We start from the raw sequence: 16628 nt of genomic DNA on the forward strand, positions 1-16628 counted from the left end.
AAGGAATAGTGGTTCCCAGAAAACCGCCCTATTTCCGCGGATCCTGAGCTCTAAGAACTCCCACCACCCTCGCGTCCTCCAGGGTCCCGCCCCCTCAACCTGGTGGACGCCGCGGGCTACCGGCCTGCCCCGTTAGCAGAGAGGGCGGAGCGAGCCGTAGGCGCCTCCAGGGGTGCGGGAGCCGCGGGAGTGCAGGGGGTGGGGCCCGGCCGGCCGGGGGAGGAGCGGGGCGTCCGGGCGGCGGTCTGTGGAGCGGAGGGAGGGGCGGGCACCGGTGGCGGCGACAGCGGCAGCTGCGGAGCGACCAAGCCGGGCAGCGACGAGTGCACGGAGACCGCGAGGTCCGCGCAGCCCAGCGCAGCCATGTGAGTGTCCCTGACCTTTCCGGGGGCCGCAGGCCGGGCGGGGAGCGGGCGCGGCGGTTCTGGTGCTTCCTCCGCCAGCACCGCCGGGTCGGTCCCGGATCTGCTGACCCGGCTGCGGCCCTGTCCCATCTCGCCCCATCCCCGGGAATGAGGCCGCGCGTTGTCGTTCCTCTCTTCTCCGGCGCGGAGTACGCCCACAAAAGCCGCCGCCTCCAGGCCTGCCGCACCCGGCGCTGCCTCTTTCCCTCCCAAGGCAAGGCCCAGGCGTCCCGTGCCCTATGGCTCTGGGGTGAGCCAGGCCGGCCTTGAAACGGACGCTCTCCCGGAGCCCCTGTGCTCTCGCCGCGGGAGAGACTGAGGTGGGAATGAGGAGAGGACGACGAGGGGTGCAGGCCGGCCTCCGAGATGAGCTAATCCTCCTGGCCCCATCGGCTGGCCTAAGCCGCTTTGGGGCCCGACCCGAGGTGGCCTAGACCAGCCAGGAGCTGAGCTCTTTGCCTAAACCTGGCGGGGCCGAAGCTGGAGAGTATCATACCGGGCGCAGTCGGGGAACGGACCCTGAACCTGGAAATGGGAGGCTAGTGTGGGGAGTCTGCAAGCAGCCAGGCCTGGACACCGTGCAGAACCGGTTTGGGGAAGGGGCTGCTCACCAGGGCTAGGGGTCTGGGTAAGTCTGGCTTCAGCACCCTCTGTCTTCCTTTCCCCTAGAGGCCTGAATCCAGCCTCCGAAACTGACCCTTGTCAATCTGTTTTACTGGGTTCCTTCTAATGTGTGTCCAGGCTGGCTGGCCGAGCTCCTACTATGTGCAGTCTCATATAACAATGACGGTGCTTTGGTGGCCATCTGTGGGGCTTCGCCCTGGGTCTGCAGCGTTCAATGCAGGTGCAGCCTTCTGAGGAGGGTTACGACAATCTGGCAGATGCAGAAATGGGCCCAGAGAGGTCAAGTAACATTCTGAAGGTCACACAGCTGGTTTGGAAGAGGTGGGAATTAGACCCAAATCTGAATTCTTGCCACTACACTATTTGCTTCCGCGGTGGCGGCTGTAAGTGGGTAGAGGGATGAGAATTAGAGAGTAAAATACAAAACAGTCCAGGGGGACAAGGAGGCCTGGCTTAGCATCGGTTTCAACCTTCCCTCCTGGGTCATGTGGGAAAGCTGGAGAGGGGGGCCTGGAAATGGGTAGGGGTGAGGGGAGAACACAGGGCGCCGGGCTGGGTACTCCCAGGTGGAAAAGCAGGCTGGGAAGACGCGGCTGAGTCACTGCGGCCCCTCGCTGCAGCTCCGACCAGCGCCTCTGCCAGGCCCAGCCCGGAGGAGGCCACAAGGCTTACAGTGCGCGGCCGTCCCGGGAATGTGACCAGCTGACCAGGGAGGGGGCCGGCAGGAAGTGAGGAAGTGAGGCCACCCGACTGCCTCCACCCGGTTCCGGGGTGGGGGTCCCAGGCAGCACCGCCCCCCCCCCCCCGCCCCGCTTCGGCAGCTGCGGCATGACGTCAACAGCCGGGTTGGGGCAGTTGCCATGGAGACAGGGGCAGGCTCAGGAGGGACCCCATTCTCCCTTGCTGCCTCCCCTTGCCCGGGTTATTTTTAGCATCTGTTTACCTCGGTCCTGGGCGGCGCGGGGCGGCGCGGGGCGGTAGGGCGGGGCTGGACCAGGGACTCCCGGGAAAGCGGCTGGCGTGGCATACCACTGAGCTGGGCAGCACAGGTGGCAGGACCTCCTGTCCCACACAAGTGCACCAGTTTTGGCGAATAGAGGGTATTTGGCGAGTAGAGGGATCCCCATGGGATCTGGGGCCATGCAGGCAACCAGACTACCATTCCCAGCTGCCGCGAGCTGGCTATGCTGCAGACCCCATCTCCCTTGAGACCTGGGTTCTTTCCCATGCCGGGAACAGACTTAAGGGCTGGCATGAGTCCAGAGAGTCCCCCGCCTCTTATAAGCTAGCCGCCCCCTTCCAGATGAGGTGGACCCACTCCCTTAGCTCAAGGGGTTCATCTCTTTCCCTTCCCCCACCACCAGCAGGGGAGATCCGGCCTGTCCACCCCATGAAATTGTCACTCAGATGAATATTCTGATGGTCATTTGGACCAACAGTTATATAGCCTGATCCCTGTGGCAGAACCTCAGTCAGAGAAAGAAAATTGATGGAACAGTCAGTCTACGTTGAGTCCAGCCCACCCCCTCAGTTCTAAAATACCAGGGAACCCCAACTCTGCCCCTTCCCCAGGGAGCAGAACCTCACTTGCTGATATATTCAGATAGTAAGGAAGGGAAAGGGAAAATTATATGTGAGTTAGGGGAATTAGGGTGGACACAGACTTGAAATCTTCTCCTCCAACAGCTCAGGATCGACCTGTGTAAGGGCAGCCTAGTTCACTCTGCTCCCCACTCATACTCAGCTCCTGCTCTCCATTGCTTTAGTGCAGGGTGCAGAGAGTACAGCAGTGAGCAAAAGCAGACAGGCCTCAGCCCCCAGAGCTTACTGTCGTTGGAAGACCGACCTTAAAGGAGAACTGACAACTGAGTTATATGGCCTCAGGTATCAGAGAGAGGAAGCTACCAGGTGAGGCACCTAAAAGCAGGTTTCCTGGAGGAAGAAGTTATAGGGTAAGACTTGAAAAGAGAGAGGGGCTGGTCAGGCTGAGAGTAATGGGAAGAGGGTATAGGAGCAAGGGGGCTGCTGCTTAAATGCTGAAGAGCCTGGCAGGTATTGAGAGAATTCATAGTAGCTGGAACAGGACGACCGTGGGGGGAGCCGAGGACTACAAGGGGAGGAGTGGTTGAAGGTATATGAGGGAACAGACAGAGCCTCAAGGTCTTGCAGGTCATGTTAGAGGGTCTGGACTTTATCCTTGGGGCAGGGGAATACCCATGGATGTTTCACAAGAGTTAAAGTAGAGGAATGTTAAAAGAGTTAGAGTCCTGGGGTTGGAACGCCTGGGTTTGAATCCTGGCCCTGCCACTTACCAGCTGTGTAATCTTGGGCTTGTTAATAATTATTAATAACAGCAGCTAATGTTTGTTGTGTGCTTACAATGAGGTACTATGTCTATTCTAACTTCCCTACCCAACATACAATTCTTCCTTCCCCAAACAGTCCCTATGGAGGGAAGTATCTCATTTCACCCTCCCAACAGCTCCAAGAGATAGTTGTTGTTGTTATTATTGTTATCCTCACTTAACAGATGGATAGCTACAGACCAAGAAGGTTACAAAATGTCCTGTTCAAAGTCATTCAGGCAGTTAGGCTCAGGTTCTCATTTGTGAAGTGAGGCTAATAGGACTTAACCCATAGGGTTGTTGCTAGAATTAGAGATGATGTTTGTTAATTAAGCACAGTGCCTGGCATAGAAAGCACTCAATAAAGGACAATTTTTGGCATTGTCAGGTAACTGGAATTTCAAGAGTAATGTTGTTATTGAATAAAGAATAGATCATTGTGGGTTGGCATGGAGACAGGGAACCCAATAGGAAGCTGCTGTAGGGCTCTAGGTTAGAATTGGTGATGGCTTGGACTTGAATTCTAGTTATGGGGGTGGAAAGGAGGGGGGAAGATTCCAGAGATGGCAGGAGTATGTGGCTGGATAGTTGTGGGGGGAACAGACTGAGGGACCCAGGATGATTTCCAGTTTCTGGATTGAATAACTGGGTAAATAGATGGTGGGGCTGTCATGGAGAGGCTAAGACTAGGGAGAGTCAGGTTTGAGGAGGAAAGTGGTGAATTTAGTCTGGGGACTTCAAACCCAGCACATCCCTAACAGCCCACTCCAAACTGTCACTCAGCTTCTGGGGCGGTATCAAGCAGGCTGTTGGATAAATAGGCCTGGTGCTCAGAAGAACAGTTTGGACAAGGAAGAGATAAGGAAGCTGGCAACATTTAGATGGCATTGAGCTGTGGGAGACGTACCCAGCCCACAAGCGGGGAGGATGAGGCCCATTCGGGGATGGGGAGAAATACCCTCTGTGGGAAAATGAGATGTGCAGCCAGAGAGAGAGGTGGAAAGCCAGGGGCATGTTGCCTCTTGAAATTTAAGAGAAGGAAAGGGTCAAAGAAGAGGAAGAGAACTACACAGTGAAAAGCTTTGCTGGGATCAAGCAGGATAAGGACTAAACATTGGACACTGGATTCAGCAACGGGAAGGTCACTGGTGACCATGTCCAGACCAGTCAGGGAAGTGCTGGGTACGGAAGGCGGACCAGGATAGGAAGAAGAGTGGGTGGGCGTGGAGAGGAAATGGAGGTAGACATCTCTTCAAAGAACTTGGCCAAATAGCATGAGGGTTGGGGTAGCTATAAAGAGACTGGGGGTTCACAGAGGAGTCGTTTCTTTTTGTAGTTACTTATTTAAAGTTAATTTTACATTGAAATATAATATTCACACAGAAGGGGTACATGTCCTAAGTGTAAGCTGAATAGATTTTCACAATGGAACACACCCATGTAGGATCAGGAAATAGAACCCAGATTAGGAAATAAAGCGTTATCGGTACTCTGGAAGCCCCCTTGTGCCCCCTTCCAGTCACTACTCCTCAAGGGTAGTGTCACTACTATTCTGACTTCTATCACTGTAAATTTGTTTTACCTGTTTTTGAACTTCATATCAAGGGAATCATATGTATATCTTCTCATGTGGTCTTGCTTCTTTCACTCAACATTATGTCTATAGGATTCATCCATAACAGTTGCATGTAATTGTATATTGCTCATTCTTTTCATTGTATAGCAGTTCATTATCTACTGATGGGCATTTTGATAGTTTCCAGGATTGTTTTTATTTTTTAAAATGTTTATTTATTTTATTTTTATTTTGGGGGGAGGTAATTAGGTTTACTTATTTATTAGTTTATTTATTTAAATGGAGGTACTGGGGATTGAGCCCAGGACCTCATGCATGCTAAGCACACACTCTACCAGTTTTCATTTTTTATGTGGGAGTGACTTGCACTTGTCTGAGGCTTGTGGTGAAAGTCGGAAGCACCCATCTTTCATGAGAAGGGAGAGAGATAGCTAGGGCTACACATGAGGATTTCCCGTGTGAAAAAGGAGAGCCTGGTTGAGGTTGAGATTTGCTCTTTTCCAGCTGAGCTGCTGTGCCAAGTCCTCTGGCAGCTCCCACCAGCCTGTGTGCAGGTACAGAGAAGGCAGGGGATTGGGTTGCCCAGGATTGATTTCCTCCAGGTAAAAGAGAAGCCCAGGGTGCTGGGGATAGTAGCAGCAGGTTAGCAATCCTGGAGTGGTGGCTGTGGATCCAGGCTAGGGAGAAGGGTGTGCAGGGAATGCAGGGAAGAGAAGGTAGGAGGGAACTGGCAGAGAGAAAGGAAGCAGAGGCGGATTGTGAGCGCTGTGCAGGGCGATATCTGTGCAATTCCAGCTGTATCTCCAATGACTGGCACAGAGTTGTCACTTAGTGACTAGTTGAATAAATGAGCTGAGGACTCAAGAGGTCTCATGTAGAAGGCAGGTGAAATGAGGGTGATGGAGAGAGCCTGAAGGCTGTGTTCAGTGTGGTCGTGATTTAGGAAAGGGGCATTCCAGAGCCAGGTGATAAGGCTGGGGTGTTCCTGCAGAGAGTGGCTGCAGGAAACAGAGAGGCCAATGTTGGGTGGGCAATTCATGGGAATGCCCAGTTGCCTGTGTAGGGTGCACAGCACACAGTCTTCAAGAAGAAAGGGGAAGACAGCATTTCTTAAACGAGGATCCTTGGACATCTTGCATCTGAATCTGTAGTGGGGTGGTGGGCTTGTTGGAAATGCAGACCTCTGGGCCCACCCCAGCCTCTTGGGGAGAAGGTAACCCAGTGCAGCAGAATTGAGCATCAAGGAGCAGGACTGTTTATGGGATGGGGGAGCACTCAGTCCCTTTGAGGGGATGGGATGCCCAGTAGATCCTGGGCATGGTGACGTCTATCCAAGCTAGAGGGATATTCAATGAAGAGAGTTGCAAAGAGTCAGCACTAAGGGGATTCAGCCCATGTGGGCTGGGCGCCAGAAGGATGGAGCCTCTGCCCTAGGATGCAGCTTCTGCTAGAGAGAAGATGCTGGCTGGGTAATGGGACCTGATCCTCTTCCCTGTGGCCTGGGGGTGGGAAGAGTGCCCAGACTGAGCACCCCCTCTGTGGGTGGAGGGATGGGGGTGGTGCGTGGAACTGTGGGGCGTTCTGGACCCAATTCCTTCTCTTCCTTCTGGGGGCAGCAATGCATCATATGGGGTTGATCCAGTCCTCTGCTTTTAGCCCCTCTTTTTCTCAGTGTCCTAGAGCTCTCATGCTCAGTGCCTGACTCTGTCGTCCTTTGGCACAGCTCCTCCTTCCACTTTCTCAGCCCCCACTTTCTCAGCCCCCACTTTCTAGCCTTCACACGCCCAGAGCCCACATTCTCAGCCCTCTGTGTTCACCCATCTCTCTGCACCCCTCAACAGCCGCTCTGTGAGCACCCTCATGCTACCTGCACCTAGTTCAGCCCCCAGTCAGTGTCCTCACTCTTTATCCCTCCATATTCACCGCCGTTTTCAACTCCCTTTACCCACACCCCTGACCCAGCCGAGAAGATCCCTGTCAGTACCCCGCCCGAAGGGAACCCCCAGGCACCCCTCCCAGAAGCCGGGCGGGCAGAGGCCCCGGTGCCCCCCTGGTCGGGCCGGTCCCGCCCCATCCCGGCGGGCTGAGTCAGGCAGCAGGAACTGGGCGGGGGGCGGCGCCGGGAGGAGCTGAAGACCGAGCCAGAGTCGCTGGGAGCGAGCGCGGAGCCCAGCACTGAGTGGCCCTGGGTCGGCGGGGACACGGGGGACAAGCGCGGGGGTTGGGGGTCTCTTCTGGATATCATGAGCGCCAAGAAGAGAGGTAGGACTGGCCAGGAGCTGCGAAGGCTCCGGGGCTGGCCTCAGGGGATACGGGCCGGGTTCTGGGGGCTTGGGGTGCGTGTTTCGCTGGAGCGTGGTGGGGGTCTGCGGAGGATCTCTTCCTGCTAAGGTCACGGGCGAAAGCGTCTGTCTGTGACTCAGTTTCTCGGTCGGAGTCTCAGGAAGGTGGAGGGGGCGGGGCATTTCTCGGCACTGCCCCCTACTCTGGGAATCCCCCTGCTCCCAGCGCCGAGAGGGCTGTGGCGTCTGGGCGCCTCGGAGAGGGTGGGGGCTGCAGGGGAGCAGCTTCCGCAGGGCGGGTGGGTCTCGGGAGCCAAACCCGCGCAGGCCAGGCCTGCGAGACAGCTCCGTTGGGCTCAAAGCACGCACCCCGCCCCGCCCCGTGACCTCCTGCGGCCTCTCGGGGTGCGGGCGTGGGAGCTCCTGGTCCACTTGAGGGGAGGAGGTCAGGGGCAGGGCTGGGGAGCCCGCCCCGCCCCCGGGGTAAACAGGCGCTTCCGCACATTCTTCGCGAGCCCCTCCCCTTTCCTGCTCCTTCCCAGCCCGGGGAGGGTCCCCGTGCGACCCCCCCCTTCCTGCCCCGCCAGGCAGGCGGAGCCTGCACCTCTGCAGGAAGTGGGGGACGAGCCGAGGCCACGCTGAGTCCGAGACCGAGTCACCCGCGGCCACCCTGTCATTAGCGCCAGAGCCGATGGGGTTGTCGGACTCCCAGCGACAGGCTGTGTCCGGCAGGACTGAGATACAGAGGCTGGGCCGCGGGGAGGGAGCTTCAAGGGCCCGACTGGCGCTGGACACCCGCCCTCGCCACCCTCAGGGAGCCCCGCGCGGACTCATTCCATGATGTCCCTGTCTGTGCGGCCGCAGCGCCGCCTGCTCAGCGCCCGGGTCAGTAGGAGCCAGTCCTTCGCAGGCGTCCTCGGCAGCCAGGAGCGGGGGCCCAGGTATGCAGCAGACGGGGGGGAAATGGGGTCAAGAAAGCCTGACCGGGTTGGAGCTGGGTGTGCAAGTGAGGGTTTGGGGGACATCTTCTTTCCCATTTCTGAGTACAGTCTCTTCTTCAGGAGCTTCCCAGCCTTCAGTCCCCCGGGGCCCCCACGGAAGCCCCCAGCGCTCTCCCGAGTGTCGAAGATGTTTTCCGTGACGCACCCAGCCCCCAAGGTCCCACAGCCTGAGCGGCTGGACCTGGTGTACGCTGCGCTCAAGCGGGGCCTAACGTAAGCAACGCCCTCCCAACGCTTTGTCCCAGGATCCTTCCCCAAGGCCTCGTTGTCCCCTTTCTGCTAGTAGGAACCTTCCCCAGCCTCACACTGTGTCCTCACTGCCTGTTCCCGGGGCAGCTGGAAGCTGGAGAGCTAAGCCAATTCATGTGGTCTCCCCTTCCTCTAGGGCCTATTTGGAAGTGCACCAGCAGGAGCAGGAGAAACTCCAGGGACAGATAAGGGAGTCCAAAAGGAATTCCCGCCTGGTGAGTGAAGGGTGACATCCTGTATGCCCTTTGCTCTTGTGGTGTGGGGGGCTGGGCAGGGCCAGTCCTTGATGACATCAGGGCTGTTTTCTGGGATGACTTACACCAGGTGTGACTAGAAAAGGGGATATCAGGAAAGGCTGGGAAGGTTTCTTTCTCCGCTTTTCAGTCTGTATGTACTTTCTGCCTGGGACCCGGTGCCTGCCTATGGGAGCTCCCAGAGGGGTGGGTCAAATCCAGAGACATGAACAGCAGGACAATATTGTAGTGGTACTGAGGGGGAGAGCCATGGTTCTTCCAGGGAACACGTCATGGCTTTCCAGAGGAAGAAACATTTCTGCTGGGTCTTGAAGCGTGAATAGGAGCTTCCTGATAGAGGGAATTATGCATGAGGAGGCACAGAGGGCTCCTAGGGGTTGTAGGAAAGGCAGTGGGCCCGGAGAGGGATCTATGGAAGAGGTGGAGGGAAAAGTACTGGAAGGGTGTTGGGGACCAGATCTATGACACCAGCACCCACCAAAGACCAGGCATGTGGGAAGGTAGGTCAGTCCTACTTTGACTGGAGTAGCTGTAAACTGTGGTGTGAGGGAGGCAGGCTGTGAAGGAAAGGAGCTAGATGGGTCTGGGTGAGCAAGTGCCCCTGCTGGAGTACTTCTCAACACCTCTTAATTGCCCCCTCTCATTTCTCCTCGCAGGGCTTCCTGTATGACTTGGATAAGGTGAGTGTATAGAGAATGGTGTTGGAAGAGGGTGGTTTGAGGGAGGAAAAGGGCTCTGGGCCTCAGGCTTTTCCTAACGCACCTCTCCCCCAGCAAGTCAAGTCCATTGAACGCTTCCTGCGACGGCTGGAGTTCCACGCCAGCAAGGTACTTGTGCAGCATGCGTGTGTGCTTGCTGTGTGGGGTGAGGGATTGGGCATCACAGCGAGATGGGATGATGCTAGGCCCTGGGTGAGCAACCCTAGTACTGAGTGTCAGTCCCCTCTCTGCCACTCTATTCACCTGCCCAGATCGACGAGCTGTATGAGGCATACTGTGTCCAGCGGCGTCTCCGGGATGGGGCCTACAACATGGTCCGTGCCTACAGCACTGGGTCCCCAGGGAGCCGTGAGGCCCGGGACAGCCTGGCCGAGGCCACTCGGGGCCATCGCGAGTACACAGAGGTGAGGGGTGTGTGCCTGTGAGGCAGAGGCACAGGGTGTGGCAGAGCTGGTGAGAGGCGACTGGTTCTTGACCTCCTCCTGTCCCTGCCCATCCCTCCCAGAGCATGTGTCTGCTGGAGAGTGAGCTGGAAGGACAGCTGGGCGAGTTCCATCTCCGGATGAAAGGTACCGAGTTGTGAGGCAGACTGGTGGCTGGGAGAGGGAGGTGTGTCCTTGAGACCCCTGGATACGGCTCACCTCCTTCTCCCCTCCTCCCAGGGCTGGCCGGCTTCGCCAGGCTGTGTGTGGGCGATCAGTATGAGGTATGAGGATGTGCAGGGAAGGGCTGGGCTGGCAGGGTCATAACACCAAGGGCTGCCTCATCCTGCTTCTTCTAGATCTACATGAAATACGGGCGTCAGCGCTGGAAACTACGAGGCCGCATTGAGGGTAGCGGAAAGCAGGTGTGGGACAGTGAGGAAACCGTCTTTCTTCCTCTGCTCACGGAATTCCTGTCCATCAAGGTGATGTCTCTGCCCAGGACCACATACATTATCCTGTGACTCCATGACTCTGTGAATCCCTTATGACTCTTATGACCCTGAGACACTTACCCCTGTGACTCCCACCTGGTTCCACGGCCCTTTGAATGTAACCCCTTGACCTTCATAATGCTGTGATTTCCTCATCACTTTCTGACCTTGTGAATATTTGACCCCTGAACTCCCATGAGGCTGTGACCCCATGGCCTCAATGACTCTTCAAATTTAGACCTGTGATCCCCATGCTCCCAGGCTGCATCAAGCCAACTTTACCCTGTGACTGTCGCATAACCTCCATGCAAATTCATACCTCTGGTCTCCTGCAGTCTCATGACTCCCACACCCTTGTGATCCCATCTTGCATTCTTGGCTTCAGGTGACAGAACTGAAGGGCCTGGCCAACCATGTGGTTGTGGGCAGTGTCTCCTGCGAGACCAAGGACCTGTTTGCCGCCCTGCCCCAGGTTGTAGCTGTGGACATCAATGACCTCGGCACCATCAAGCTCAGCCTGGAAGTTACATGGAGGTTGGTGGGACTGAAGGGGTTGGGGACAGGGCTGGGGCCTGTGGCGCCTGCTAACAGCTTCTTCCCTCTCCAGTCCCTTCGACAAGGATGACCAGCCTTCAGCTGCTTCTACTGTCAACAAGGCCTCCACAGTCACCAAGCGCTTCTCCACCTACAGCCAGAGCCCCCCAGACACACCCTCACTTCGGGAACAAGCCTTTTATGTGAGTCACAGCCGGGACTCAGGCTCCACCATTCCCCAGAAGCTTCCTGGGGGTGGTCCTGAAACACCTCTTCTCTTCCAGAATATGCTACGGCGGCAGGAGGAGCTGGAGAATGGGACAGCATGGTCCCTGTCATCTGAATCTTCCGATGACTCATCCAGCCCACAGCTCTCAGGCGCTGCCCGCCACTCCTCAGCCCCCAGGCCCCTGGTGCAGCAGCCTGAGCCTCTCCCCATCCAAGTTGCCTTCCGTAGGCCTGAGACCTCTACTTCTGGTTCCACAGATGAGGAGGGGGCCACGGCCCCAGCCCTGGCCAATGGGCATGCCCCCTATACCCGGACTCTGAGCCACATCAGTGAGGCCAGTGTGGATGCTGCCCTGGCTGAGGCTTCAGTGGAGGCTGTGGGTCTAGAAAGTCTAGTCCAGAGACCTAGCCTGCCTGTACACCCAGATCCCACCCATAGGGAGCACCCTAGTTCTGTCCCTCCTGCTCTGGACTCCAGCCATTCTGCCACAAGCCCCATTCTCAGTACAACAGGCCCTGGCTACACATCTGCACAACTAGAGTCGGTTCACACGGTGGTAAATTCTAGCTCTTCTGAACTGCCAGGCCCCACCCACACCACTATAAGCTTTACGTCAGCTACCATAAGCCCTACCCACGGTGTTCCAAGCCTCACTCACACTACCACAGGTTCTACCCACAAGCCTGTGATCTCTACCCTTGCTCCTACAGGCCCCACCCCAAGTACCACAGGGCCAGTGCAGATCACCGCAAGTTCCACCCACAAGCCAATGCTTTCTGTCCTCACTCCTGCTGCTCCTACCCCCAGTACTACAGGCCCAGTCCAGACCACCACAAGCCCCAGACACACTGTCACAAACCTGATACACATTGTCACTAGCCCCACCAATAAGCCAATGGTCTCTACGCTTACTACTACAGACCCTACCCTGAGTGCCACAGGCGCAGCCCAGACTATCACAAACCCCACCCACACTGCCACTAGCCCTACCCACACTACCACTAGCCCCACCCACACTACTGCAAGCCCTACCCATGCTACCACAAGCCCTACCCATACTACCACAAGCCCCACCCACACCACTGCAACCTCTACTCACAAAGCCAGGATGTCAACTCACACCACTACAAGTTCTGCGCCCAATGCTAAGGATCCAGTTCAGACCACCAGGAGTCCTACTCATCCTGTCACAAGCCCCACTCTTACAACTGTAAGCCCTTTCACTTCTCTAGACCTTGCCACACTCCCTAGCCCCTCTGCAAACACAGACTCTGCCCTCCCAGGCACTGACCCCCTGTCCTGTAGCTACCCAGTCTCCACTCCCTGCACTCAGGCAGACCCCATAGCCCCGAGCACCCCCTACCCAAGTCCTGCCTGTTCCAGTTTGGAACCCCTCACAAGCCCTTCTCCAACCCCCCCAGAAGCCATCCGTCAGAGCCCAAGTCCTCCTCCCTCACCCCTAGCCTCTGTGCCCCAGCATTCAGACCCTAGCCTGGCCAGGGCTGCCCAGGCCCCAGTTCCAGGGACAGCCCGAGGCGCTGGGGACAGGAGGTTGGAAGAGGCACTAGGGGCCCTAATGGCTGCCCTGGATGACTACCGTGGTCAGTTTCCCGAGCTGCAGGGCCTGGAGCAGGAGGTGATCCGGCTGGAGAGTCTGCTCATGGTGAGGAGGGCCAGGCTGGGCTATGGCAGTGCAGGGAGGGCAGCTAGGCAGGGGCAGCAGCTCTGACTCCTTTCATAACCCCAGCAGAGACAAGGCCTGACTCGCAGCCGGGCCTCCAGTCTTAGCATCACTGTGGAAAATGCCCTGGAGAGCTTCAGCTTCCTCAATGAGAATGAAGATGAAGACAGTGATAGTCATGGGGACAGGTGAGAAGGGCTAGGTGAGGGGGGGAGAGGGGAGGTGAGTGCCAGGGGAAGGAAAGAGGTGAGAAAAGGAAACAGGTGAGGTAGGGCCAGGTGGAGGAGAGCAGTAAGGACTGGAGGTGGGCAGGAGGGATGGACTTGCTGACGGGGGCATCCATGTTCACCTCTCCCATGTACTCCTTATGTGTCCTTGATCCTGGTGTTTCAACCCCATCTGTATCCCCAGTGCTTCTGGCTACCTTCCTCCTCATCCGTGTCCACCTCCCTCACTGTTCCCTGTCAGCTCCTGAATCTCCAGCTCCTCCTTTCTCCCTTGGCCTCACCTTGGCCCTACCCTATGAACAAGCGCTTTCTTTGCCTCCTCATACAGCCTGGGTCCCTCCTCAGCATCAACCCCCTCTGTTTCGACTCCAGATTTCCCCTTAGTTCTCTGTCCCGGAGCGGCCTTGCCAAGTCCCAGTTGAGTGTCATGCCCGGCCCCTCCTCCCTCTGATGCTGCTTAGGTTACAGCCTTGTGCCCTGAGCTCTTGGGCCACAACCACTTGAAGTCCACGTTGTGTAGAACATCCTGCTTGCAGCCCTACTTCTGCCCATCCCAGCTCCAGCGACCCCAGCAGTCCTGGCAGTCCTAGCTGGAGGTGGCACTGGAGAGATGGTCTCTGGAAACCCCTGCTACCACGTGCTGTTCTCAGTGCCTTCTTCCTTCTGGAAGTCCTCAGTGAACTTACCCATTTGTCTGTTGTCTGTGCATTCTCTGTTCTTTTGTTCTGGATTGGGGGAAGCTTTTTAAAAATACACTGGTGACCAGATGGTGATGTGTGCTCCTGGGGTGACTGACTCATTTTTCTCTTAGGCTCCTAAGCAGCCCAGAACCTGGGGCTGAGGACATCGACTCACCTAGTGCCCAACCCCTCAGCACGGAGTGTCCAGCTCTGGATGCTGCATTGGTCCAGCACCTGTACCACTGTAGCCGCCTCCTAATGGTGAGGGCAGTGGTATTTCCTTCTTCCCCTTCACCTTGTAGCCCCTTACCCCACGAAGCCCTGCACTTCAACCCTGGCCCTCCACACCTCCTCTGAGTTCCACTCCCCAGTGCCTCAGGACCTGGCTCTTGCTGAATGGAACACCTCCCAAATTCTAGTTTCCCCAAGTCTCTCCCAATGCATGGACTTGTAGTCCCTGGGCTCTGCCCTCTCTAAGCTCTACCTTGAGGTCTGAGCTACTTGGCTACCCCTGTTCTCCAGAAACTGGGCACATTTGGGCCTCTTCGCTGCCAGGAGGCTTGGGCCCTGGAGCGGCTGCTGCGGGAGGCCCGAGTGCTCGAGGCAGTATGTGAGCTTAGCAGGCGATGGGAAATCCCTGCTACCTCTGCCCAGGAAGGTAAAGGCTGTGTGGGCTCTGGGTCGGGTCTACCTCAAAGCTCCTCCCTTGCCCTCCCTCATCTACACGTCTGTCTCCTCACTCGTCTGCTTTATTGCTGACTGTTTTGTGCACCTCCTCACAGTGGTGCAGTTCTCTGTCTCTCGGCCCGGCTTCCTGACCTTCTGGGACCAGTGCACAGAGGGACTCAGCCCCTTCATCTGCCCTGTGGAGCGGGTGCTCCTGACCTTCTGCAATCAGTACAGTGCCCGTCTCTCCCTGCGCCAGTCAGGCTTAGCTGAGGCTGGTGAGTGGGCTGCCTACCTGCCCACTCTGCCCTCTCTTCTCAAATCCCCTTTGATGGGCCCTCAGGGAAAGCCAGGTTAGCCCACATAAATACACTGAGCTGAGCACTGGGAAGAAATACTGAAGGCTCATGCCTCAGCACAGAAGGGTCCAGATGGGTAGGGTTTGGACAGGGGGTCCCTGGACCTGAGCTTGGGGTGGGAGCACTCTTCTAAGGGCCTGGGTCCATCCAAACCCTTGAGGCCTGTGGCACTGCCTCCCACAGTGTGTGTCAAGTTCCTGGAGGATGCCTTGGGGCAGAAGCTGCCCCGGAGGCCCCAGCCAGGCCCTGGAGAGCAGCTCACCGTCTTCCAGTTCTGGAGTCACATCGAAACCCTGGACAGCACCTCCATGGAGGCCTATGTGACGGAGACTGCCGAGGAGGGTGAGGCAGTGGCCCTGGTCACAAAGTGGCCTGACCCTAGGGGTGGCTTTGAAGGTGTGATTGAGGACCTGAGGGTAAAAAAGACCCCACCCCAGAAGGTTCCTTACCCTGCCACCTTGTTCCAACTGGCACCCCCGACCTGGCTTCCTTCTTTCAGTGTTCCTGGTGCGGAATCTGAACTCAGATGACCAGGCTGTTGTGCTAAAAGCCCTGAGGTTGGCACCTGAGGGGCGGCTTCGAAGGGATGGTCTCCGGGCCCTCAGCTCCCTGCTTGTCCATGGCAACAACAAGGTCATGGCTGCTGTCAGCACTCAGCTCCGGAGCCTGTCATTGGGCCCTGACTTCCGGAAAAGGGTGAGAGTTGGGTAGGCCTCCCTGAGGGCAAAGGCTGGGGTCCCAGGCTCCAACTGTCTGGCTAAGTCTGCCCTCCCACCATTACCCAGGCCCTACTGTGCTTCCTGGACCAACTCGAGGATGAGGATGTGCAGATGAGAGTGGCTGGCTGCCTGGCCCTGGGCTGCATCAAGGTGACCCCTGCCAACCTACCCATACCTTCTCTACTCTCCCAGCTCCCCAAGCCCTGGGTCCTGGGCCTTTCCCATCTGCTCTATGCAGCCTACCTCAATGCTCCCTCCCCCGGTAGGCTCCCGAAGGCATTGAGCCCCTGGTGTACCTGTGCCAAACGGACACAGAGGCCGTGAGGGAAGCTGCTCAGCAGAGCCTGCAACAATGTGGTAAGGCTGGGGAATGGCATATATGGGTCAAGTTGATTTCTGGGACATTTTTGGCTGATGGGAGTAGAGGTGAGAAGGGGTTAGGGATGGGAGGGCCAGTTTAAGGCTAGGGCTATTCTTGACTCCCTCCTTATCCATTACAGGGGAGGAGGGACAGTCCGCCCATCGACGGCTGGAGGAGTCACTGGATGCCCTGCCCCGCATCTTTGGGCCTGGCAGCATGGCCAGCACGGCATTCTAAACTTCCCTCCCACTAGCCCCCAGTGCCCCTTCCCCACACTTTCAGGGCTTACCAGGCACTGGCAGGGAGGGTGAGGGCTGGCTCCAGACACCCCTCCCTCACAGATTCCTATCAATGAAAATCTAATATATTCTTCTGTTATCCTTGGGGTTGGTAGAGTCAGTGCCACAGTCAAGTGCCTCCCAGCCTCGGCTCAGCACACTTGCCATTGATCAGTGTCACGGGCCTGGCCATCCTGCCTCTGCCCCATGATGTCCCTTGGTTTTGTATTTTATTTACAGAGTTTTACAGAAAATAAAAAAGCAAAATGCCTTTCCTACATAGCCGACTAGCCTGGTGCACTCCTGACCTCCTGCTTTGGCACCCTTTGGCTGTGGACCTCACTGACACTAGTGACAGTGGCATGTGGTTTCACCCTGGAAATACCACCCTGGTGGAAGAGAGCCCAGGGGCTGGAACTGGGCTTAGAAAAGAGGGCAGAGGAAGAGAGTGGTGGGGTGTTGCTGAGGAGGCCCAGCCTGCAGCCTGGGCCAGAAAGCTATGGGCCTAGGCTGGAGCCAAACTG

At 57.0% G+C, this 16628-nt stretch overlaps 1 protein-coding gene across 3 annotated transcripts; it reads left to right on the plus strand.

The window, feature by feature from the left end:
• The first annotated feature begins 232 nt into the window (after positions 1-232).
• Positions 233-16384, plus strand: RIPOR1 (RHO family interacting cell polarization regulator 1). Of its 3 annotated transcripts, none has more exons than XM_072967561.1 (22): positions 233-365; positions 8046-8172; positions 8293-8445; positions 8618-8696; positions 9392-9415; positions 9509-9562; positions 9706-9858; positions 9960-10023; positions 10117-10160; positions 10236-10361; positions 10756-10904; positions 10978-11107; positions 11189-12796; positions 12881-13002; positions 13853-13982; positions 14244-14379; positions 14504-14665; positions 14930-15088; positions 15246-15442; positions 15532-15615; positions 15732-15822; positions 15966-16384. In XM_072967561.1, exons 2-22 carry the CDS (start codon positions 8069-8071, stop codon positions 16061-16063), a joined length of 3867 nt encoding a protein of 1288 aa, XP_072823662.1. In that variant the 5' UTR covers positions 233-365; positions 8046-8068; the 3' UTR covers positions 16064-16384. The 3 variants fall into 3 exon arrangements, with proteins under 3 accessions (XP_072823662.1, XP_015094149.1, XP_015094148.1); XM_015238663.3 differs by lacking the exon at positions 233-365 and adding an exon at positions 4607-7211 and having other exon boundaries at positions 12884-13002; XM_015238662.3 differs by lacking the exon at positions 233-365 and adding an exon at positions 4608-7211.
• Positions 16385-16628: the final 244 nt, after the last annotated feature.

Source organism: Vicugna pacos, chromosome 9, assembly GCF_048564905.1.
Source record: "Vicugna pacos chromosome 9, VicPac4, whole genome shotgun sequence".
Taxonomy (NCBI): Eukaryota; Metazoa; Chordata; class Mammalia; order Artiodactyla; family Camelidae; genus Vicugna; species Vicugna pacos.